At 33.7% G+C, this 26,869-nt stretch overlaps 1 protein-coding gene across 2 annotated transcripts in view; it reads left to right on the plus strand.

Annotated features, from left to right (window-relative positions):
- BLTP3B (bridge-like lipid transfer protein family member 3B) overlaps window positions 1-26,869 on the plus strand; it is an 85,806-nt gene that overhangs the window by 48,099 nt on the left and 10,838 nt on the right. For both annotated transcript variants that reach the window (XM_063075407.1, XM_063075408.1), the window contains 8 exons: window positions 2,390-2,531; window positions 6,722-6,915; window positions 8,508-10,009; window positions 10,288-10,463; window positions 17,241-17,383; window positions 18,049-18,199; window positions 21,632-21,885; window positions 22,218-22,326. In XM_063075407.1, coding sequence (XP_062931477.1) covers window positions 2,390-2,531; window positions 6,722-6,915; window positions 8,508-10,009; window positions 10,288-10,463; window positions 17,241-17,383; window positions 18,049-18,199; window positions 21,632-21,885; window positions 22,218-22,326 — 2,671 coding nt within the window. The remainder of the gene's footprint in view (window positions 1-2,389; window positions 2,532-6,721; window positions 6,916-8,507; window positions 10,010-10,287; window positions 10,464-17,240; window positions 17,384-18,048; window positions 18,200-21,631; window positions 21,886-22,217; window positions 22,327-26,869) is intronic.

The following is a 26,869-nucleotide window of genomic DNA, read 5'->3' on the forward strand; positions in this document are numbered from 1 at the left end:
TGTACTATGGACATAATTTTAAAGCGAAGAACTCTGTCTCATTTATATTACTAACAACCTTGTTCAGGCTGTAATCACACAATGTGGTCCAATATCGCAATCCTTGAGGCCAAGACAATAGGATATATGACTTTTAAAAAAAAAAGGATTTCATATTTGTGTAGTCATTATAAATTGTTTTGAGTTTTTTTTGATAAGTCTACAGCTTTGAAAGTTAGTTTTATCTGAAGACTTTTCATTTAACTCAGTGGTTCTCAGCTGGGCCTAGTTTTGTCCCCCAGGGGACATTTGGCAATTTCTGGAGACAGTTTTGGGCAATTTCTGGAGACAGAGGGGCGTGCTGCTGACATTTAGTGAGTAAAGGCCAGTAATGCTGCTAAACATCATACTGACTGACAAAATTACAACAAATTTAAAGATCTTAGTTGCCTTTATTTCAATTCTAGAACGGGGCAACACTTCATTCCATAAAATAGAGTAAGTGTTCCAATGAGCCCAGCAGAACAGGTTGGTTTTCTAGACAGAAAAGGCTGAAGAAAGCAGAAACAAAGAACAAAAAGCAGATTGGTCATTTCAAGGTTACTTTTCTTGTAAGGTGGCCACAGGGAGACAGAACAATAGAAAAATAATTGATTATTTAACATCAGGTTACTTCAGGCTGTCCTTTTTATGTAAGAATTAAAGCAGAGGGAACTTCATTATCATACCTATTGAAGATTTAAACTGCCCTGTTTGAGAAATTGGCTGTTCTCTTTCTTTCCTGGTTTCTGGGAATGTCAGACCATAACTTAGTTTAGGTTTGGTGACATGGAACTTAGCAGGAGTGACAACATTTTGATTTCTAGTCTGGCATTTTGGGGCATAGTTTAGGAACTTAGTCCAAAACAATGGCCTCCTGTAATTTTTAACACTATAATGCGTAGCACAACTCCCCACAACAAAGAATTATCCATCCCAAGATGTCAGTAGTGGCGATTTTGAGAAACCCTTATTAAACAGCTGTTTTTTCATTATGCAATGCTTCTTTCTTTAATATGTGTATATATATGTGTGTATATGTATGTATATGTGTATATATATGTGTGTGTGTGTATATACATATATAGCAGCATTTTAAAGCAGACTTATACATTTTAAAATTTAAATAAGTTCATGTGGAAATGAGGGGGAGGAAACATCCATAATCTCGAATGGTTGAGAGCAACATACAGTTGAGAAACCCCACATACACAACAAATACACCAAAAACAAACAAAATAAAATAAAAAGTAAGAGAAAATAAAATAGTATGTTTATCCCAATTTGAATAACTTTTTAACTTGAAAGTAGAAAGAAACAAGCTGTTATTTATTAAAATAAATTGACACTTTGAATTGAGAAGGGTTTGTTTCCATATATGCAGGGAAAGGCTTTTTAATTAGATAATGTTAGGAACCTAACTTAAATTTATTAAGACTGTACAAATAATCAAAAGGTTTGATAGGCAGTTTATCAAGAGGAAACATAAACCATTGAAAAAATACTTCATATGAAAAATATACACATTTATTGAATGAATGAAAAAAATTAAAATAACCTTGAAATACATCCCTAAGTCTGCTAAACTACCCTAAAAACCTTATTGGTTGAACTTTGGGGAAATTAGTATATACGCTTTTTGATGTAATTATAAATTAGCTGTTTGGGGGAGAGAGTGAAAAAGTATAACTAGAACCTTCAAACTAATAATATAGTTTTTTGGGACAAATAGTTTAAGAGATCAAATTAGTAGAAGTGTTTGTAGAAATATTTAATTAATTTTTTTTTTTTTGGTAAAATATAACAGTTTACTATTATAATCATTTTTAAACGTACAATTCATTGGCATTAAGTACATTCACATTGTTGTGCAACCAACACCACTATCCCTCTTCAGAATTTTTTCATTATCTCAAACTGAAACTCTGTATATAGCTGTATTATTTTTTATAATAGTAGAAAAATTATGGTAGACAATTATTAACAACAACATACTGGAGAAGCATTCTCACCTTGAGGACTTGGATCTGTGTTCTGACTCTGCCATTTACTTACCTGTGTTGTCTGATAGAATGTCATTGTTATTTTCCTACCTTTTATTTTGATACTCAAAATAATAAATTTGCAGGGAATATTGTATAAAGTTGATTTTGTAATTGATAAGGACCCAAAAAAGGTTGTAAAGTTTTCTGAATAGTTGGTGGGTATTATTTAAAAATAATTTAATGTGAAGTTAAATGTATAATAAAGCTTGTGTTGGAAATTAAGCATTAGCAAATTATTGGAAGCAGTTTTAAAAGAGTTTGAAGTTGCATAAATTCTTTGGAAAGGGTTTATTCAGTGTGACTTTAATATTAACTTATTTTTTCAGGTCTCTACAGCAGAACAATGTCGTTCTTCCCCCAAAAATATGATTTCCTGCAATAAGAAATCTCTGTATCTTCCACAAGAAATGTCAGCTGTCTATATAGAATTCACAGAATATTACTATCCAGATGGAAAGGATTTTCCAAGTGAGAGAATTTCTTATTCTGTTATTATTTGTCCATTATTTGGGAAGTTTTTTGGGTTTTTTGCTAGGTTTTTGAGTTTTAAAAATGTGAAAAAAAGAAAATCTGTTGTTCTTTACTCTTGTTATCATTGTGTATATTACATAACTAGTACAGTAATTACACATATTATTATTTGTTCATATGTCCTTTTCCCTCACTAGCTTGTGGCATCCTTGATGGTAGGAATCATGTGGTATTCCTGCATCATTTTATCTGAAGTTTAACTCATTTTTGTGCTTAGGAAGTGTTTGTTAATGAAAGAATGAATGAAAATTAGGTTACTTGTTGAATAAGGTAATTTTTTTCTTTAGTATAAATGACCATTTATTTTATATTTATATTTATATTTTATTTGAAAAATATATAACTAAAGTTGTCCTTCTTTACCTATAGAGAATTTTTTTGGCTGTTTTTAAATGCTCATATGTATACTATTGGCAACTTTTAGGATTTACATTTTGTTAGAAACATTGAATTATGTGAATTTTTGTTTGTAAGCTACTTTGGCATCCTAAAGTTAAAATGATTATATATTTGTGTTCTTTGAATATTAAAATTTTGTGCTGTTGTCTCAGTTTATCTAGGAATTCTTCAAACTAAAAGTTGCCTTTATTTGATATCTTTTCCATTATTTTAGTTGAAAATCATAGTTGAGAAAAGGTATTTAGATGAAATAGGTTTGTTATTGGAGAAAACAAATTTTATGTCCTCTCTTTAAAAGTGAAACTCCAAAATACTTAGACCTACTTTGCCTATTTGTTTAATTTTGACTTAATATAGGTTTTTAGTTTCAAAAGGAATTTCTGATTGTTGGGAAAATAGAATAATTTAATCAGACCGCCTTGCCTTAGGTCCAGTTGGGGGTGGTGCAGTGCATTCTTTGTAAATAAGTTGTGTGTGGGTGGAGTTAGTGCACATGGGCAGCCCCACCACCTGGTTGGCGTTTACTGCCTCAGGCGTCCACTCCAAGCAGCCAAGCTCTCCAACCTACGGCTTCCAAGGACCTGTTTGCTGTACACCTGTGTGTGAGGGGTCTGATGACCCAGCCTGGTGTGTAAAGGGTTTGTGACCCAGTCTGTGAATGGGCTTGAGGGGTCGGTGAGCGCCAGACCCAGCCCTAGCTCAACAATTGGCCCAGTCGCAGGATTACGGGCAGGTAAAAGAGCTCAACACTGATGCTCATGCCTTAGTGTTTGTCTTTTTTGCTAAGTAAAAAGGCACCCTGGATATTACTTTGGAGGAATAGAGATGTCCAGTTATTTTATTGCTTTATTCCTAATTTGTGCCAAAGTTCCAGCATCTAATCCTCACTATCTTCATGCTTTTTAACCATGTTTGGTGTGTTTTCTCATTTGTTTCTCTCACTACCTTCCTGACTAAAATGATGAGAAAACTAGGAAGGTTAAGATATTTGCTCAGCATCTTATAGGGAGTAAAATGGCACAGTTGAAACTCAGGCATTGTCTTCTGAATATGAAGTTGGTTTTTTTTTTTTGCCATTATGTTACAGTGCCTCCCCAGGGTATTCAAAACAGCCATTTGTCTGTAATTGCATAATCTTAGTGTTCCAACCCTCCTCCCCCAAATAATTGTTTTCCTTAAATAAAACACATTATTGAATAAGTAATTTTTCTTCAGAGTTAAGATTAATTTCTAGGATTTATGACTTCTTATCTGTGTTTATTTCTACCAGTTTTGTTAACATGTACCAAGGGAATTATAATTCCATTGTATAATTTATACATTTTTTTCTGAAAAAAAATTATAAAATTTCTTGCAAGCAGTTTAAACTCTACCTCTCTAAATACCTAGTAGTGGAATTGCTAGGATATGTTTGTTTTTCTTTTTTTTTTTTTTAAAGATGACCGGTAAGAGGATCTTAACCCTTGGCTTGGTGTTGTCAGCACCACGCTCAACCAGTGAGCCAACTGGCCATCCCTATATAGGATCCAAACCCGGGGCCTTGGTGTTCTCAGCACCATACCCTCCCGAGTGAGCCATGGGCTGGCCCTTATTTGTTTTTCAATTTAACTTTGTGTCATGGAAATATTCAAAGAGAAACAAAAGTAGAGAGTATCTTGTACCCCCATGTACAGGGATGAATTTTCAGTCCTTATGTTTCTTGATATCTCTGTTTTGAACAATACTAAGTAATCAGTCTTCATAAATATATTAACTTTCTTTTATCATTGTGAAAGTAATATATGCCTGTTATATTAAAAAAAAAAAAAAAAAAAGAAAATACCAAAAGTAAAAAATTGCCCTTAAGTCTTACAACTTTGAGATAATTTCTGCTTGAACATAAGTGTTTTCCTTTGCTAAGGCTACAAAGTACCACAGAGTACCACAGAGTTCCACAGAGTGCGTGTCTTAAACAACAGAAATGTGTTTCCTCACAGTTCTGGAGGCTTAGAAAGAGGTCTAAGGTCAAGGTGTTGGCAGAGTTGTTTCTTCTGAGGCCTCCTTGGCTTATAAATGGTCTTCCCTCTGTGTGTCTTTGTCCTGATCTCCCCTTATAAGGAAACCAGTCATACTGGAAAAGGGCCCACCCATATGAAATCATTTTACCTTAATTACCTTTTTTAAAGGACCTATCTCCAAATATAGTCACATTCTGAGATGCTGGGGGCTAGAACTTCAACATATGAATTTTGGGGGGACACAATTCAGCCCATACAGTAAGTATAGTGTTGTTAGTCCTGTTTTTAATTCATGTATTTCTTTTACATATTTTATTTTTATCCTGCCTATTTCCCTTAATTGTATGAGCATATTTGAGGTTTCTACAAGCTCATTTTTAATATCTTCAATAGCTACATAATAATCTATTTCAAAAATAGACCTACAGCTCTGTTGTAAACTGCATATAGATTTTTCTGCTGGCTGTACTAGTTTCCTTTCTTAGTCCCAGATCTGCTTGCAGGGCTCTTGTTTCTTACTGTGTTCTGGCATTGGGGAATACATTTGCTCTCTAGTCATCTCTGTGGCTCCTCTTGTCACTCAGTCTATACATTGAGATTCTCTCTCCTTCTTTTTTTTCCAGATCATAATGCAGTCTCCTCAGCACCCCACTCCTTTCTATTCCCAAAGACAAGCACCTCAGTATCACAGTTGCATGACTCTGATAGACTTGAATCATAACTTTTCTGGTTTTATATCTGTTTCATGTAATAAACTATGAACTTTTTAAGGAAAAAGACCAGACCCTATTTCTTTTTTCTATTCTTTGTGCTTAGCATAGTACACAGAATGTAGTTGACATTCAGTGAATCTTTGCTAAAGGAAAGTGAATGAATAAATAACATAAGCAAAAAAAAATCATTTTCAGAACATTGTTACACAATGATCTCTCTCTACTGGTATCCCACACCTTGGATTTATTTTTCTTTATTTAGTCTAAAATTTCTAGATATTCATATTTTTAGCTTTGGTAGAAGTAAATATGTCAGAATTTTTGGAATAAAAGATCTTCACCAAGATGCTCTGAAAACTAAATGGTTTTTATGTTAGAAATATATGTGGATTTTAGGAAGTGTGTACCCCCTTATTGTAAATATTAGTTTATTTTGGGAGAGCTAATGAGAAAGTTATTTATTTGATTATTCAAGAGATACTTGAGTTTTTGCTTTGCACCAAGCACTGTTTTAGGCCTTCATTGAAGTGGGAAAGAAAACCGTGCATGGTCCCTCCTCTCAAGGAAATCTCCTTAGCATACCACTTTCATAAGAAATTGGTCATTAGACTTTTCTCATTCTAGAGGATTCAAATTAAGATTCAGGAAGTAAAGTTCTTACAGAAATATATGATTGAGGACTATAACTTTGATGTGATACTTCATCATGAGGTAATGTTTTTAGAAATTTGCTTCTTGGTGACTATAATCTTAGGAAAATAATTCTAAACAGTACTTATTTACAAGGTAAGTTTTAGATTATGCTATATTTCAGTTAATGAAGTATAGAAAAATGTTTTTTGTCTATCTATATTTGTTTGCTATTATTCACGTGTCATTTTAATTTTGTAAATAACACCTCAAAATTTTTTGTCTTAAGAAAGAATGCAACCTGTTAAAAATGTCTTTTCTGTTCTCAGGTAAGACTTAGAACTATCATTTATTTAAAAAAATTTTTTAAAAATTTTTTTCTCCACAGTTCCATCTCCCAACCTCTATAGCCAGCTGAACGCTCTTCAGTTTACTGTGGATGAAAGAAGCATTCTATGGTTAAATCAGTTTCTGTTGGATTTAAAACAGAGTCTTAATCAGTTCATGGCTGTGTACAAGTTGAATGACAATTCAAAATCTGATGAGCATGTTGATATTCGAGTTGATGGCTTAATGCTAAAGGTACCTTATAAACAAGCGGCTGTGAGAACAAAACCATTTTTATGGAAGAAAAGTTGGCAGCATTATAATTTCCAGGATTTAAGATGAGTGTTCAAATATAAATCAACCTCATTGTAACCTTAATTTTGATTTTGAAATTGCACATTTAATTTTGACTCTCAATTATAGAAGTTTTAAGAGACTGCTTCCCCCCCCACTCAGTTTGTATATTTCTTATGGCTTTCCCCCCCTTATTTCTATAATTTTCTTTTATTTTTATTTCTTTTACTGCTCATCCATTTGGATGTGAACAGTAGAAGTAGAATTTTAATCAGTCAGTTTTTCTATTTCTTACCAGAACTGATAAAACTTTTATTCTAAGAAGGGTAAATGATACAATGAAGCTTTTAAATTACATCTGTTTTATTTGTTCCCATTTATTCTCCTATTAATATCCAAAGATAACAGAAAGTTGCTTTTTATTACAGCCAAGTAGTTGAAAATAGTTAACTCATGAACATTTAAACATTAAAGGAAGGAAGCTTAAAAAAATACCAGTTGATATAGTTTAGTCAATAGAATAAGATTTGAACATGGATAAAAATTTCAGTTTCTAAGTCTGTTGCTGGTAGACTAAATTTATATATTTTTAACTTCTCTGTAAAACGAGTTTAATAATATTCAACAATTGCATTGCAGAAATATTTTAAAGATCTTCCCAAAGATTTTATAAAATTCAATATAAGGGAACATATTTTATAACATTTACAATTATTGTTTAAGACACAAATATATAATGATCTTTACAATTTCTGAGTATGGACAGTATTAAAACCAGTCACTTTGAACTCTTTGATATGAATATTTTGAGGACTGGGTTTAAATAGTTTGACCTATGCTATGAAGTTTATTTTCTTTTTTCCTTTTTCTTTTTTTTTTTTTTGTCTTTTTCGTGACCGGCACACAGCCAGTGAGTGCACCGGCCAGTCCTATATAGGATCCGAACCCGCGGCGGGAGCGTCGCTGCGCTCCCAGCGTCGCACTCTCCCGAGTGCGCCACGGGCTCGGCCCAGAAGTTTATTTTCTTAATAGTTTTCTTCCAGAAAGTGATTCTAATGACATCTATCCAGTCAGTCCATTTGATCATTCATTCATCCTCCAAATAAATCACTTGGAATTAAAATATACTAACAAAAAATCCCTTTTCCAGACCTGGCACTTTCTTCTTTGTATTCAGAGCATAGAAAACATTTAGTGGTTTAAATCAATTTTGCTTTTTATTTTGTGGTTTATTGTGTGCAAATATATGTATGTACTCATGCATTTTCATACATACAGATATATGTGTGTGTGTATGTATATGTTATGAACATTATTCATTTTTTTGTTTTTTAAAAAGGTTGTTCTCTTCTTAGTGGTCAGTTGTTTAAGTCCCTTTTATTCAATTTAATAAAATTTTGAGGGGGAAAAGTGTTTTATGTTTAACAAGAAAGTAGTATTTTCGGGGGGGAAATGTCAAGAATTCCTAAGCTAAGTAGTATTCTGGATTATTTTATCTTCAGGGTGTATGGATTTGTAAATTGGACTAGATTATTTTTTTTTTCCTCTTTTAGTTTGTCATTCCTTCTGAAATGAAATCTGAATGTCATCCAGATCAACCACATGCAATATCTATTCAGAGTTCTGAAATGATTGCCACAAATACAAGACATTGTCCAAACTGTCGACATTCTGATCTAGAAGCTTTGTTTCAAGACTTCAAAGATTGTGACTTTTTTAGTAAAACATATACTAGTTTCCCCAAATCTAGTGACAGTTTTAATCTTCTACATCCAATCTTCCAGAGACACGCTCATGAACAAGATACCAAAATGCATGAAGTTTATAAAGGAAATATTACTCCCAAATTGAATAAACACACTCTTAAAACTTCTGCTGCCACAGATGTTTGGGCTGTATACTTTTCTCAATTTTGGATAGATTTTGAAGGGATGAAAAGTGGAAAAGGACGTCCAATAAGTTTTGTAGATTCTTTTCCTCTTTCTATCTGGATCTGTCAACCAACAAGGTATGCAGAGTCAAAAAAAGAGCTACATACTTGTAATCAAGTATCTCTAAATGCTTTGCAAAGTGAATGTAGTGATCTGGCTGACAGATGGAAGCGGAAAAAGCTCTTGAAAGAGTATTATAGTACAGATTCTGAGCCCTTGACAAATGGTGGTCAGAAACCTTCTTCATCAGATACATTTTTAAGATTTTTCTCTTCATCATTAGATGCAGATATTCATGTGTTGGTTCACATTCATAAGCATGTTAGTATGCAGATCAATCACTACCAGTATCTGCTCCTGCTTTTCCTCCATGAATCACTTATTCTGCTTTCAGAGAACTTAAGGAAAGATGTAGAAGCCGTGACTGGCAGTCCTGCTAGTCAGACATCCATTTGCATAGGAGTTTTGCTTAGAAGCGCAGAACTGGCTCTTTTGCTACATCCAGTGTATCAAGCAAATACTCTTAAGTCTCCTGTTTCTGAAAGTGTGAGCCCAGTGGTTCCTGATCATTTGTCTACTGAAAATGGAGAATTTTTGTCTTCAAAAAGAAAACAAGTTAGTAGTGGTATAAATCGAATTAGAAGTGTAACTGTTAATCACATGTCAGAAAATAGATCTATGAGTGTTGATCTTAGCCATGTCCCTTTAAAGGATCCTTTGCTTTTTAAATCAGCTAGTGATACAAATCTGCAAAAAGGTATTTCTTTTCTGGACTATTTATCAGATAAACATTTGGGGAAAATAAATGAAGATGAAAGTAGTGGACTTGTTTACAAAAGTGACTCAGGAGAAATTAGATCAGAAGTAAGTGACAGAAAGGATTCATCTTATACAGATTCAAGTAGTATCTTAAACTACAGAGAAGATTTAAATATACTGTCATTTGATGATCGTAATCCGAACATACTTTCAAATAGTTTAACTAGTAAAGGAAATGAAACTATAGAGTCAGTCTTCAAAGCTGAAGATATGCTTCCAGAAGCAACTTCAATCACTCAGAACCTGGAAATCGGTAAAGAAGAGGAACCTACAGTTAAAACACTTAAATCACAGTCATCTTTAAGGTAACAATGTATTATTGGAATATTTATTTTGCTGAGTGTGTTTGCATGTGAGTGTATTTTGTTTGGGGGCAGAAAACCTTGTGACAAAATATAGCATTGTTAGAGTTAACACATGGAAGAGTAGATTTTTCAAAATATGAAAACACTTTGAGCTTATACTTTTAAAAATAATTTTAAAACTTGTGTAGGCTATGTACACATTTTTATATTGTTAGGAGTATTTTGTAGATAGAATTCTTTATATGTAATACTTTTCTAATAATTTTGTTTGTTAACAGTGGAATGCCTAAAGAACGTTGCCCACCCAATGTGACTCCACTCTCTGTTTCATATAAGAACATGAAAAGAAGCTCCTCACAAATCTCACTGGATACCATTTCACTTGACAGCATGATATTGGAAGAACAGTTGTTAGAAAGTGATGGAAGTGATAGCCATATATTTTTGGAGAAAGGTAAAGTAATACAGTTGAAGAATTTTTATTGGGCTGGCCATTTAGCTCAATTGGTTAGAGCGTGGTGCTGATAACACCGAGATGAAGGGTTTGGATCCTCGTACCATCCAGACATAAAAAAAAAAAATAATTTTTTTTTTCTAATTTTTTAAATTTTTGGCCACAAAATAAGTCTTAATACATTTAGAAAGACTAAGATCATAGAAAATATGTTCTCTGACCACAGTAACAGAAAGAAATTTAGAAAATTTAAAAATGTGTGGAAATTAAACAACATTCTCCTAATTGAACAATGGGTAAAAAGAAAAATCACAGGGAAATTAGAGAGTACTTTGAGATAAAGATCAAAGTGCACCATATCAAAATTTATAGGCTACTGGGCTCATGCAGTGCTTAGAGGAAAATTTATACTTATAATCACCTGTATTAAAAATAAGAAAAATCTCAAATCAGTAATTTAAACTTCTACCTTAAGAAAAGAGAAAAAGAAGAGCCAACTAAACCAGAAGCAAATGTAAGTAGGAAATAACAAAGATTACAACAAAAATATATGAAATAGGGAATTAAAAAACAGTAGAGAAAATCAACAAAACCAAAAGTTGATTCTCTAAAAAGATCAACCAAATTTGCAAACCTTTATCTATACTGACCAAGAAAAAAAAGAGGGAAGAACAAAATTACTAAAATCAGAAATAAAGCAGGCATTATTACATTGCGATTATGGTTTTTTGTGGTGGTAAGATTTAGTTTCTTTTATTCTTATTTTTACATTTTTTTTTACTGGTGGGTTTTGTTCTTTCTTTTATATTCGTAGTAGTGATTATCGTTTTTTGGATTCCAGATGCAGGACTTCCTTGGGGATTTCTTGTAGGGCTGGTTGTGTGGTGGTGAACTTCCACAGTTTTTGTCTGTCTGGAAAATGCGTTATTTTTCCCTCATTTCTGAAGAATAGCCTTGCTGGGTATAGTGTTCTTGACTGGGAGTTTTTTTCTTTTAGTATTTTGAATATACCATCCCATTTTCTTCTGGCCATTAGAGTTTCTTTTGAGAATTCTGCTGTTAGTCTGACAGAGGTTCCCTTATAGGTGACTTGATGCCTTTCTCTTGCTTCTTTTAAGATTCTGTCTTTGTCTTTGAGCTTTGCCAGTTTTTTGTTGTTTTTTTTCAATATCACTAGCCTGTATATTGTTACACATCATAGTTATTCTTTATGCCCCTTGTCCAATCTCACCCCCATTCCCTCTCCCTCGTCAACCCCCTCTCTAATTACCCTAGATTTCTTCTCTCCTTCTGAAAGAATAATGGTTACTCTGTTGATTTGTTGCCTAGATGATCTGTCCAATGCTGAGAGGTGTGATCAGGTCCCCTAAAATTATCATAGAACAGATGCTTCTTCTGTCACTCTGGAATGGGCTTTATGGAGAGAGACATAGTCTTCTTTATCTCTGCTGGTGACTCTCCTTGTGTCAACGCACTCCAGTGGCTGGCGGATCATCTCTGTGCTAGTTGTGGCATCTAGCCACTTTCACGGCAGCCATGGTTATTGTGGTGGCTGTGGTGGGCCATCACATGGAGGTGATGTTTATGGCATGCTCCTTGGCACTGGCAGTGTGCCTGGTTATGGGAGGGGCATGTAGTCCCCTGGCTCCAGCCTTGGGTCCCCTGGCAGCCCCTGAGGCGCTGGTGGCATGCTTGGTTGTAGCGGGGGACTCTGGTCCCCGGATCCATGCCTCACATCCCTGGGCAGACCTAAAGCATTGGGTGTGTCTGAGCCAGAACTCAAAAAAAAATTTATATATACTCACACAAATCTTACAAGGAAAGTCATGTTCAAGTATTTTTAGGTATATTCAGAAATAATTGTTAATTACATTCAAAAAGAGAGTTATTTATACACACACAGTATACAACCTAACTTTCTATTGGTTGTGCTATTGCTTCTCCTAACCAGATATACCAGCTTCTTAATGACCGACATCCAGCAATTATTTGTATGTAGTCATCTAGATTATAAAGCAGCCAACATAAGGCTACCAGTCTCTATTATAGAGACTCCTATATCTGGAAATTTGATTAGGTGGGCTTAATTTGCCTGGTGAATTCCCAGTTATATTATCCTATGACTAGAATTTTTCCAGACTGGGGCTACTGATTTACAAAATCAGGATTCTTTCATGTACTTAATGGTATATGATGGAACTACATGATTTCTGCATTTCACTCAGAGGCAACCAATTCCCCAATAAAGACCACTACGAATTATTTAGAAAGTAATAGAGGCATCCCTACCTGTAAGGTATTGGAGACTTTGAGACCAGGAATAAAAGCATGGACCATAGTCAGAGAGTGGTTGCCACAGATACAGAAACATTGGAGACCAGAGACAAATACGAATTACTTTCTATTTGAAGGGCAATAAGTCTGTTGATGTAGTTGAAAACAGCTTAGATTAAATCATTAGTAATAGTATAATAAATATTAATATACTTACTATAGTAGTAGCTACCATTTATTGTCAGGTTCTCTCAGACTATTTTGTGCTGCTATCACAGACTGGGTAATTTATAAAGAACAGAAATGTATTTCTTGCAGTTCTGGGGATTGGAAAGCCCAAGATCAAGTTGCAGGCAGGTTCAATTGTCTAGTGAGGGTTTCCTCTCCAGAAGGGAGGAGTCGGCAGAAGACAGAAGGGCAAGAGATGCTTCCATGAAGCTTCTTTTATGAGGGCCTTGATCCCAGGGAAGAGCTCTCATGGCCTTATCACCTTTTTTTTTTTTTCCTAAAATGATGACCGGTAAGGGGATCTTAACCCTTGACTTGGTGCTGTCAGCACCACGCTCACCCAATGCGCTAACCGGCCATCCCTATATGGGATCCGAACCCCGGGCCTTGGTGTTATCAGCACCGCACTCTCCCGAGTGAGCCACGGGCCGGCCCAAAGCCTCATCACCTTTTAAATTTCCCACCCCTCCCTTAACCCTGTCACATTGGCAACACATGAATTTGAAGGGGACACATTCAAACCCCAGCAGATGCTTAAGTAGTTTACTTCATTTAATTTGAACCACAACCCTGTAATAGTAGCTAACATTTATTTGAGCATTTGCTATGTGTTGGCACTATTCTGTGTGCTTTTTATATATAAATGCATTTAATCCTCACAAGAATTATCATTAATACACTATTACCTTCAGAGAGGTTAAATAACTAGCCCAGCTAGTAAGTGGTTTAAATCTAGGTATTCTGGCTCTAGAGCCTATATACCAAATTGCCTCAACCTGTGAAGTGTGTTTATTATTATCCTCATTTTACAAATATGAGGATATTACAAATATGGAAACTGAGTCTCCTCGAGTTTATATAATTTGCTTATAGTCACATTATTGTAGGTAGAGCTGTGATTATCTTTTTTGTTTGTTGCTGTAAGCTAACATTTACTAGGTAATTACTATACCAATTATTCTTTTAAGCATTTTACATGTATTATTTAATCTTCAAATAAATCTGAAGTAGGAACTATTATTTTATTTCCATTTTAAAATCGGGGAAAACAAAGTCTAGGGAGGTTAAGTGGCTAGTAAGTGGTGACTTAGCATTTGAACTCAGACAGTCAGACTTCAAAGTTTGAGCTCTTCTATCTGACGTGAACACGTCATCTTAACCAAATTCACCCTTCACGTAAAAAGGTCAGAAAAAAGGTCTGCTAGATCCCTGTTTACTCTAACTTGGTGGGAGATACTAGTCAATGTACCTTATATGATAGATGATATTCAATAACAGTGGTAGCAACCATTTATTGAACAACCCTAGTCACTCTGCTAAATGCTTTAAAATACATTGTTTTATTTGATCCTCAAAACCACCATATGAGGTAGTTAGTTATTATTGATCCCTTTTTTATAGATTCAGAAACCGAAGTTTAGAGAAATTAGGTATTTTGTCCAAAGCTATACAGAAAGGAAGTACTAGAGGCAGATTTGTCAGCTAGTCTGACTCAAGCCCAAACTTTTAAACAAACGTTATGCTGTACTAGCTCTGCAGCCTTGGGGAATGATTACCATATGTAAACAGAAATCCTCAACCTAACCCAGTTGTAAATAATTCACAGCAATCTTCTTTACAGCATACCAGATAAACCTAGAAGAGGTACTGATATGGCTCATAAAAATCTGTTCTAAATTTGCAGATAGCTCCAGTTGGCTCCTGCACCTTTTATGGTTTAAAAATTCCACTTTAGGGCCGAGCCCGTGGCGCACTTGGTAGAGTGCTGCGCTGGGAGCGCGGCGACGCTCCCGCCGCGGGTTCGGATCCTATATAGGACTGACCAGTGCACTCACTGGCTGAGTGCCGGTCAACGACAAAAAAAAAAAAAAAAAAAAAATTCCACTTTAATGGAGGGTTTCTGTCAAATGGTGAAAATATACTTCAAAAACAGTGTTCCTGTGGTAAATATCCCAACTTATTCTCAGAAAGTATTAGTAATTTTCTTCTTATTATTTCTCATTAAATAATAAATAAAAGTGACTATCACTCAATGTTGAAAACTTGGAAAATGTAACTACAATTTAGAAAATAAAATCACCCAGAAGTCCCACAATTTAGAGATATCAATTATTATTTATTTGTTCTACGAATTTTTGTGTGTACCCATACATATGAGGGAACTTCAAAAAGTTCATGGAAAGATTTGTATTATATTTTAATTCTATTTTTCCATGAACTTTTTGAAGTACCCTCATATGTGTATTTGTTGTCATATTACATATATGGTTCTATGACCAGCTTTTTATCACTTGTAAGCATTTTATAATATTATTTAAATGCCTTTGAAAAATATATATATATATTTTAAAAGATGACTGGTAAGGGGATCTTAACCCTTGACTTGTCAGCACCACGCTCTCCAAATAGAGCTAACCGGCCATCCCTATATAGGGATCCAAACCCATGGCCTTGGTGTTATCAGCACCACACTCTACCAAGTGAGCCATGGGCCAGCCCTGAAAATAGTTTAAAGCCTATATAAAATGTCATAAGAACGTACCAGCCTTTTAATTATTTCCCTAATGTTGAATGTTTACTTGTCTATAGTTTTTCACAATTATAAAATGCTATAATTAATATAATTATTCATAAATTTTTGTGTGCATTTCCAATTAGTCTCTTAGGATATATTCCAGCAGCAGACTATTTTTAGGATCTTGAAAAATGTTGACTTTGTGTGTAACATTTAAGTGATATGCATTCCTGCTTTTCCTTAACTCTTGTTATTCTCTTTATGTCAGAGAAATTTTCATTGGGAGGAGACTCTTAGTTTTTTGTTTTGTTTTGTTTTAATTTTATAGGAAATATATGAATACTCTCTTGTAAAAAGATAATCAGATAATGTGGAAATATGTAGAGTAAAAATTGAAGGTATCACATTAATATCACCCTTACTGTAACCTTGACACTACTTCCTTTTCCAGAAGTAACTACCATCAAATTTTGGTATCTATACTTCCAGGTCTTTATTTATGTATTTTTATATACATATGTGCGTGTCATATACATGTACATGTGTGTGTATGTATATAAACTGATACGCATATGTATGTATATGTGTATATGTATTTATGTATATATATACATATTTTTGAACACACACACAAATGTAGAGCTGGACTACCAGCCTACCAACAGGCTCCTAACTAGTCTCTTTACATCTATTCTTGTCCATTTGTAGATCATTCTTTATTCTGTAGGTAGAATACTCTTTTAAAAATGCAGATTTAATCATGTCAGTTTTCAGTTTGATCCTGATATCTTCTCATTGCTATAAGGCACTTAAGTCTAAAATCCTTAACGTTACTGACAGTGCTCTGTGTGATGTGGCCCCAGTTTACCTTTTCTGATGTTTTCCCACATGCTTACTATATTCAGAGGTACTGTAGTATACTTCAGCCTTTCTCTTAGTTTTACTGTGCCACACTTTTTTCCACCTCAGGGTCTTGTTCCTGTTCCTGGAATGCTCTTTTCTTTCTGTTCACTTTTGCTAAGTATTATTTTATCAGAGAAGCCTTCTTAACCCCTGACTATGTTAGGAACCCCTTGTGAAATGCTTTTACTAGCTCCTCATACCACAGTCGTGTTTACGTGCATCTTCCCTGGCCCATTTATTTAATAGAGAATTTATTGAGTGCCTACCATTTTGCTAAGCACTAGGTTAGAAGCTGATTATATAGTAGTGAATATAATAATAAAAAATTGAGGCTTCTGTTTTATATGTCTTTGGTCTTTCTAACCTAATTTTTCTATTAATTCATTTTGGGGATGTTTTTTAGAAGTATTGATGTATGTACAAAATTTTTTTTTTAAATTATCTTTTACCACAATTTGAGAGAAATTGAAGTTCAGCACACCAAGAAATTAAGGCAGCTAGATAAGGATGGAGAATAGTCACATTAATAATAGTGGTATTAACTTCATGTGAAAGATGAGTAGGAGTTGCTGTAGGATACCTAAAAGAGAAGTGAAGTGGTGAGCCTGCCCTGAAGTTACAGTTGGAAGAACATAGGCTGTGTTCACAAGTGGAAGATTTTTTCATTCTAAGTTTAAGCCTTTAGTATCTCTAACAATTTATTATAGGAAATATAATTTTCCTTTATTGTCTTTTAAAGAAGGCTACTATTGAAAAAGAGTTGAAGGGATAGTCCATTTTGGTTAGATAAACATGCCATTGTTGAATCATATGTAAAACTGGTTTTAACTTATTAGTTTACATTTGTATTATTTCAGGAATTAAAAAGAACTTGACTACAAATTACCAGAGTCCAACAGAAGATGTGACCACTGGTACACACCAACAGAATTATGGTGAAACCTCTCCAGATGCCATCAGTACAAATTCAGAGGGTGCTCAAGAAAATCATGATGACCTGGTAATCATTTCAGAGAGTTCTATGAAGAGAAATGCCACCAACTTTATTTCATATTTGATATGTGTACATTTTAAGACATTAATATATAAAATGAGTTCTTAGATGATGGGTGATTCACTTTACTCCTGTTGTTGAAAGTGCTTCCTTCTCTCTTAATCAGTTGTTTTCCTCTGCATTTTACTTCTCTAAATTTGTTTTATTCATATTAAGGAGAGATTCTGTCTTGTCTTTGATCTATATTTTAGTTCCTGTAAAATACACTTTGAAAAAGTTTGATGGCAAAGAAGGTGGTCAGTCCTTATAGTGAGGGACTTTCTACAAAGGAAATATGTTACTCGTTTCTTTTAAGCCCTCCTGACCCAGTGTAATATTCTTTTGGAAGACTTTAAAAATATATTATACCCAGCTTTTAGCGAAACATAATAATTATATGTGTAATATAATTACTCTTTGTGACATAAAATATTTTCTCTTGATTGAATGAAATGGAAAGGAGCTGATGTTTGTCACTATAATGTAACAATTGTGTTCTGCAGGTCAAAAGTATATTTTTGGTTTGATAGGTCACAATTATATTTTTAGAGGTTAGTGGTAGTTTCCTGTATTTCTTAAATTTTGTTTTGAATTACTCGGTATACTAATGTTATTTATGCAATCATTAATAGATGTCAGTTGTGGTGTTTAAAATTACTGGTGTTAATGGGGAAATTGACATCCGAGGGGAAGATATGGAAATCTGTCTTCAAGTGAACCAGGTGACACCAGATGAGTTAGGCAATATCAGTCTTCGGCATTACCTTTCTAATCGTCCACTTGGTAAGATCTTTTTTTTTTTTTTTAACTGTTTTTCACACAGAATACTTTAATATGATTTAAACTTGGTTATATCTTTTATAAATGACTCATCAGCAGTCCTATTTTTGATATAATTGAATTCAAAGAAAGTTGCATTTATTTATAATAATAGTAATGGGAGAAATTTGTTCTTTTAAATAAACTTATTTCCATAAAGTGTAATCTATTGAAGACACATTCTTTGACTTCTTTTTATTTATGCTGTTAATAAGTTCCATCTTTTATTTTTCCAGTCTTCTCATTCTTTGAGATAATTGGTCTGAGAAACATAAGCTCTTTTCTATAAGTAAAGAGTCATAAAATAATCCTAAAAGGTCAAATTTAGTTTCACAATGAAATAAATGTAGTTTCTGTTATTTTGCTTATTAGCAAACATTTCCTGAGTCTGGCATTGTATTTGGTATTTGGAAAAAACACGTATCCTGTTCTTATAGTCCTTCATCTTAAGATCAACAAATTTGCTTGGTCACAAAGGGATATAAGCAACAAAACATGCAGCATATGAAGAGGAAACCACATGAAACCACCCCCTTTTCAAAGTTCATATGGAGTTATCACTCTTGGTTTTAAGTCATTTGAAGAAATGAATTTATTAGAATAGTAGTACTAAGAAGTTGAATGACAGTGTACATTTTTTTAAATCTTAAAAATCACAGGGCTATAATATTTTTCTTTGCTGTATATACAGAATTCTGTATCTGATACATAATACACTGAAATAAATACAGTCTTGCATGATATCAGATATGTATGCTGTCACCTCACATCTTGGGAATTGTAGACAAATGTGCCATTTGTCTATAAGGCAACATCAAAGAAAAAAATTGGCTCCTGGCTTTTTTCTATGATAGCTCTTGCAGTTTATGAGGTATCCACTAAAAAAAAATTAAGGAATTTTATATTAGAAAGTGTAAATCCTAATAGCATGCAAAATGGAGGAAGCTAAGTAGGTATTTGGAAAAGTTTCATAGTGAACAAAAAATAAAAACAAAAAATGATTTGAAATAAAATTTCAAAACCTAGACCTTGTTCTAATAATAATAATATTCTATACCCAAACCAAACATTTTCAAATTGTATGCTCTTAGGTTATTTGCAGTTACACAATTTTTTTACTGTTCTTTATAGTTCACTTAATACCATGTCCTATTACTTTGTTTTATTTTGTTCCTAACTGAAGGAATTATTTTGGAATGCCTTGTATGTATGGGTTATATAGTCAGTGCTGATATCTGATTTTTTCCCCAACCGTCTCAGTTGGTTTTTTGAAGATAGAGAAGAAGAAAGGAAAAGGAAAGGGATGGAGGAGTAAAGGAAAAAGAAAAAACAAAAATAGTTTAGCTTGAACATTTCAAACAATAATAAGCTGTACTCACCACAATAGTGTTTGAACTATAGTTTATGTACACTGCTGTAACTCTGACATGAACAATTAATATTGCAAAGTTGTTTTTGATTCTTTGTTTGGTTGTTTTTTTCTAGTGTGGGCTTCTTGGTTTCTTTTAATTGGAAAAGATGGCATAATAGATCCATGGCATACAGGGGTAGTAGGGAGGAGTGATTTTAATTAATAAAGTTTTCGTTTTGTTTTATCGCTAGTCCAAAACGCTCTTTGGTTTTGGGTTTTTTTTATTGAATTTTTGTTTTTGTTTTTGTTTTTTAATTTTTATTTTTTATTATAAGCATATTCATTATTACAAATTTTTCTTTATGCCCTTTACCCAAGCACTCTTTGAAATGATTTCTGGCTCTCAGCTTCCCAGAGTGTGTGTATATGTGCATGTGTGTAGACATAGATTTACAAAAAAATAAAAGGCAGAATAAAATCACATAAAACAAGTTGTTAGTTACTGATTTCTCTTATTGTTAAATCAACACGTTAACTTATTGTTTTTTTTGATGTAGGAAAGAACACTAAGCACTTTCAATTTGTGGCTGTTTCTTTTACCTTCTATGTAAAAAAAAAATATTTGAGTTTTCAAATAGTCACAGAATTCTTCAGAATTGTATTTGAACCCTTATATCAATATTATTTATTTTGAATGTTAAGTAGTGCTAACATTAATTAAATATAGTTTCTAATTCTGTTTAAAAACAATTCTCTACTTTGAGTTGTGTATGGAGACCTATCCTTGGTTCATAAATACACATATCTTTAATTTCTTGCAGCCCCTACTTCACATTTGGCCCCATAAGACTATTTACACTCATGCTGAGGGAAAAGAAAATGAAATGTCTTTTCATCATGAATTTAAATAGTGGGGTCTTCTAGTTGTGAGTGAAGACTCGTGAGATAAATAACTTTCATACTTCAGGAGCAGGAATGGCTCTGCCTATCTAGAACAAATAGTTTACTTTTATCTCATGGATTCTATGAATTGTGAAACCGACTGTATTTTTCTTTTTGCTATCAGAAAACTCATTTTTGATCCCCTTTTTCGCACAGAAATTTAAAGTATTTTGGGTTATTAACCTTACCCTCTGTCTTCACCTTTTCTCTTCCATCCTCAATTTCTTCCTTGTTTATTCATTTTTTATCTCATTATACCATATGCATGTTGCTTCCTATTCATTTTAGAAGTACGTAGCATAAACTAAATAAGCAAAATAGTTACCATGAGTGTCAGTTGACAAGTAATTTACTTCAGTGATTTTACTAGGAACTTTAAAATTTTAAATTAGATCATCTAAGTGAACTTTATCGAAATTAATAAAAAAATTTTAAACTTGAGTATTTACATTTCTAAGCCATCTCAAATTCTTTTTTGGAACAAGGTAAAGGCATAAATAAATGTGTATTACATTACATAAGCCTAATTTCAGTTTTAGGTTTGTTTTCTAATAGAAACATTTTAATGAGATCTTCTCTATTTACTTTTCCATTATTTAAGGACCCAATTTAATGAGGAAGGTGCAATATCTCACACTTTTGTTGCTTCTTAAGAAATGGCTTAAGATTCACTTTAAATGCCATGACTGTTTCTAGAATGGAAGAGGCTAAAAATAAATAAATAAATAAATAAATTCCATGACTGTTTTTTCATCACAGTCCTCCATTGTATCACAAATGTATAGATAGGTACACACTCAAACATACTCTAAATCAAATCAGTTTTATCATGACCTATTTTTTCCTGTTACCAAAAACATAGAAAATATAGAAAAGTCAACATTATTGTAGTAGAAAGTTACCTAAAAAAATAGAAATTAAGGTGTGTATGGAATATTGTACATGTGCTGTAGAATATCATTTAAATTAGGGGTAAATATTAAAATTATTTTATCTATTATTGCTCTAATGTACAAAGTGACAATAAGCTCTTAATGACAAATTAATCGTGGTATTTTTGAGTAGCACCAAATTCATGATTTTTATATGTTTGTTTTCCTTAGGTTCAGATCAGAAAGCTGTAATTCATTCCAAATCCTCTCCTGAGATTTCTCTGAGGTTTGAAAGTGGGCCTGGTGCTGTAATATACTCTTTGCTTGCAGAAAAAAATGGATTTCTGCAATGCCATATAGAAAACTTTAGCACTGAGTTTCTTACATCTTCTCTTATGAATATTCAGCATTTTTTGGAAGATGAAACTGTTGCAACAGTAGTGCCAATGAAGATACAAGTTTCTAACACAAAAATAAATTTTAAAGTATGTGAATAAGTAATTTTATATATTCTTGTTATAAATGTTCACTTTGCCTGGACTTTGATTCATATCTAAGAATATACCTTCTCTATAATATATATGAGCATTTATTAAAATTTGGTCTTTGTGGTCAGTGATGTAGAGATCCTTCTTAGAAATTAGAAAATATCAAAATAGAACAGGCAGTTTTCTTACTGTATTAACTAATGCATGTAAAGATATATTTCTAACTTATTAAAAAAATATAATCTACGGAAGTAATGTTATTAAAAAGGATTATTTCAGTTTTATCATTTACTTTAATAACATATCAATATTATTTCATTATCCTGTAGGATGACAGTCCTCGGAGTAGTACAGTATCCCTTGAACCAGCTCCTATAACTGTACATATTGATCATCTTGTGGTAGAGAGGAGTGATGATGGCTCTTTTCATATTAGAGGTATATATGAAAAACAATTTAAATGAATACCTACTTAAAATTTGAAATTAGAATATTTACGTTGATTGTTTCTTTTCACTCATTGTTTATTATATATATATATGCAATAGTAGATGATTGAGGGGCACTTTCAGTACACTGTGATGAAGTGTCATCTATGTAATGACCTCTGCCTTAGGTATGACTCATCTGGAGTTGACTTAGTACCTGTTCTACAAATGCGTTTTGAATGAAAGTGAGAGAGGCTTTCATGGTCTTACATGTGTCTTGATCTTACTTGTATCTCTTACTTAATCTCTTTCTTAGCTTTATTTCCCACTGTTATTTTATATATACTCAACCAAGCTAGTATACTCCCTGTGAGGGAACTTGCCTTGCACTTTTGCATCTTCATGTTCTTACTTGCCTTGTTATTCCTCATTAGAATTGTTCATCCTCTATGTAAATTTTGTCCCTCCTTCCAAGGTTATCTCTAGCTTTTCCTTTTCAATGACGCCTTCTTTGTAATCTGATCTGAGTTCTTATAATTCTTATGGTACTTTTTTTAGTATATGAGTAGCTTATAGTATATTGCTATGTATTAAGTTCTCCTTTAATGTTTATATCTCCACGCAAAAGATTTTTAAGGTCTCTGACATAAGGACTGTGTTTTACAGGGTTGTGTGGAGTAGTGGAAAGAGCATGAGTCAGTAGACTTAAGAGGTTCTAGTCTTCACTCTTTTAGTAGGTAGTTGAGGGTAAAACATGAGGGACATATAGCGTCTGTTTTATCTCCTATCAAAAACCTCATGAAATTACAGCACATGTGTAAAAAGAAGAATAAAGTCATTAACAGTACTGCAAAAGAAACATAAGTACCATCAGTGTTTCAGAAATTCTTAAAAGAGTAAAACCAGCGAGCAAACCAGAAAGGCAAAACCAGAGACATGTGTTGATGTAAACCCATGAAAAAGAGGACTGTTGCTGAGGTAGGAGCAGTTTGTGGAGAATTCTTAACTCAAGAGTCTTCCTCTCTGGAATTTGAGACCAACTGGAGACAAACAGGAGTCAGGCAAACAAAGATCAAAAAGTTAACTTCATTACTGGTGAAAGCTCAGGAGAAGATAGGTTAGGTCTGTGAGAAAATAGGCTTGCTACATGGCTCTCTCTTGTAAATGTTTTAGCTCCCAAAACTACAGGTCTGTCTGACAGAAAAAGCAGAACAAAATGCATCCTTTTTGTAAGCAAGGCATATACCAAAGTGAGAAGAGACTGAACCACACATATAATTCTTTTTTTTAAACTTATCAGTCAAATAAGTCTTACCTTCTTCTCTGGGAAGGAATGAGAAAGGGAACCAAGAGAGTTCTGGAGTTCCAAGAGAACTACACTAGGGAAGTTTCTCCTCAAAAACAGAAGAAATCTCCCCAACAAGATACTGATATTAGAATGGGTCCCTGAGGCAATAGCATGAATAATCTAGGCACTGCTTTCTGAGATCCTCTCCTGAGCTTCTGCCCATTAGAAGGCTTCATTAGGGTTTGTATATAGAATAAAACATTGAGGGTAGATTCTGCAGCTTCTAAGACCCAGGAAGGGAATGATTTCATACCCAGTTGACAAACTCATTATATCTCACTCAGTAGCACAACCCTTCCTCCCATACAATCACTAGAGATCAGCTATGGCAAATAGAAACAGCCGCCATAGTCAAGAAAATAGGATCAGTATACATCCAAGAATTCTCAGACCTTTCAAGAAAACAGTACCAGTCAGCATGCATAATTGTAAGCAAGAAACAGTTTCTAGCTGATTGAATAGAAAAGGTACTTGTTAAAAGATTACTGGAATGGAATAGAATTGACAGTCCAGAAATAAACCTTTATATTTATGATTAATTGATTTTTGACAAGGCTGCCAAGACAATTCAGTGGAAGAAAGAATAGCCTTTTTCACAGATGGTGCTGGATCTGCTAGATATTCACATGAACGAAGCTGAATTGACCCCTTCCTTATATCATACACAAAAATTTACTCTAAATAGATCAGAAACCTAAATGTAAGAGCTAAAGACTATAAAAAAAATTTAAAAGAAAACATAGGAGTAAATCTTCATGCCCTTGGATTAAGCAAAGCCTTCTGAGATAACATACCAAAAGCACAAATGACAAAAGAAAAATAAGATAAATTGGACTTTACCAAAATTTAAAATCTATCAAGAATGTGAAAAGACAACCCACAGGTTGTGAGAAAATATTTGCAAATATTACATCTGATAAGAGACTGGTAACTAGACTGTATAAAAAACTCTTATAATTCTAAAAAGATAAATACTAAAAAGATAAATAACCCAGTTTAAAAATGGGCAAAAGAGTTGAATAGACACTTCTCCAAAGCAGGTATACAAATGGCCAATAAGTACATGAAAAGATGCTTGACAATATCAGTTGTTGGGGAAATGCAAATCAAAACCATAATGAAATATCACTTTGCACCCACAAGGATGTCTGTAATCAAAAGGATAGATAATAAGTGTTGACAAAGATGTGGAGAAATTGGAACCCTTCTAGGTTGCTGGGATTGTAAAATGATGCCAATGCTTTGGAGTCAATTTGGCAGTTTCTCAAAACATTAAACAGAGTTACCTATGATTGTGATTTCACTCTTAGGTATATATGCAAGAGAAATGAAGATGTGTGTCCACACAAAAACTTGTACACGAATGCTTATGGCAACAAGATCCATAATAGCTAAAAAAAAAAAAAAAAAAAAAAAAAGCAACCCATCTGTCGTCATGCAACGAATGGACAAACAAATATGGTATATCCATACAGTGGAATATTATTTAACAATAAAAAGAATGATTTGCATGTTACAACATGGATAACTTTGAAAACATCATGCTAGGTAAAAGAAGCCAATCACAAAAGGCCATATATCGTATGTTTCCATTTACGTGAAATGTCCAGAATAGGCAAATCCATAGAGGAAAAAAGCAAATTAGTGGTTGCCTAGGTCTGAGGGGGCTGGGATTTGAAAAGAAGGGGGAGAGGCTGCTAATAGGTATGGGGGTTTTGAGTATGATGGAAGTATTTTAAAAGTAATTGTAGTGACGGTTGCACCACCGGTGAGCACACTAAAAACCTAAGTGTACGTAGGATTGTATACTTTAATAGGTGGATGATATGAAATGTGAATTATTTTTCAGTAGAGCTGGGGGATTTTTGTTTTAAGAGTATAGTTTTTATTATTTATTTATTAATTACGAATATCATGAGATACAAAGCTGATTGTCCCCCCTCTTGCCTATGATGTGGGGGCCAGATTCATACTGGGGGCATACCCATTACCAGAAATTACTTTTGTATCCTTTGTTCCCTCCCAATTATCCCCCAACCTCTCTCCCCTTCCCCCACTCCTCTCAACTCCAATTTGTAGCCCTAGGAATGTTCCCTCCCTCTATTGGATCACAGCACTACTGTGGTCTTTTTTTCCTGCCTTCCTTTCTCTCTTAGCTCCCACGTATGAGTGAGCACTCTGTGCTTTGCTTGTTTTACTCAACATAAGTTTATCCAGGTTCATCCATGTTATTTCATTCTTTTTTATGGCAGAGTAAAGTATAGTTTTAGAACCATGGGAGATCTAGGGAACAAGGCTCAAGGTTTACTTTCCAGGATTCATGCCCCAAACCACAGTATAACCCAGTGTAACCCAGTCTGATGGGAAAGACTGTTGCCTGTTGCTGAACAGTATATTTTATAGTTTATACTACTGCCATTATTCCTTCACAAAATCAGCTGGACTGCAACTGCTTCAGCCACCAGTGTTTCCACTTTTATGCCAGGAACTTGACTTTACAGCTACTGTCACTGCTGCTGCTTCCAGAAAGAGAGAGAGTTCAGTTTACTTCCTTTCCTTCTCTTGTCACTGGTATTTGAAGAAAATCTAGGGTGAGTATCTCATTGGCAGTAGCTAGATCACATGCATGAAAAGAAACCTGGGAAAATCTAATTTGCAATAGCTAGGTCACATGCACGGAAAGGAACCTGGGAAATTGAGTAACTAGTACTTTCCAACATTTATTGAAGGAAACAATTTTTACTCCCCATAAAACTCATAAAGTATGAAATTCCTCAAATATAGAAAAGTATTCAGATGATGGATAGCCAAAACAGATGACAAAAAGTCTGCTACAAAAACCATTACAAATAGAGACAAGAAATAATTGAATAATATAGCTGATGCTAAAGAAAAGTGGAGACTTATAAAGAAACACAGTTAATATCCTTAGACAGGTGATAGTATTTTGAACTCATATAATAAGAATGAGCTGTTATGGAAATAACCAGTTAAAGATCCTTGAAAACTGAAAGTGTGATCTTTGAAGTAAAAAATAATAGCCCACCTTAATTAAATCAATCAGCTCTACCTTAAAAAGATATCCAGAAGCTGACCTGTTTCTGCCATCTTGTACCCTAAGTACTTTGGTTATCCACTTGAATTATTACAATTGGTTTCTAAGTGATGTCTCTTCTTATGCCTTTGCTTCCCTGTACTCTATTGA

Source organism: Cynocephalus volans, chromosome 12 (genome assembly GCF_027409185.1).
Source record: "Cynocephalus volans isolate mCynVol1 chromosome 12, mCynVol1.pri, whole genome shotgun sequence".
In the NCBI taxonomy this organism is placed as follows: domain Eukaryota; kingdom Metazoa; phylum Chordata; class Mammalia; order Dermoptera; family Cynocephalidae; genus Cynocephalus; species Cynocephalus volans.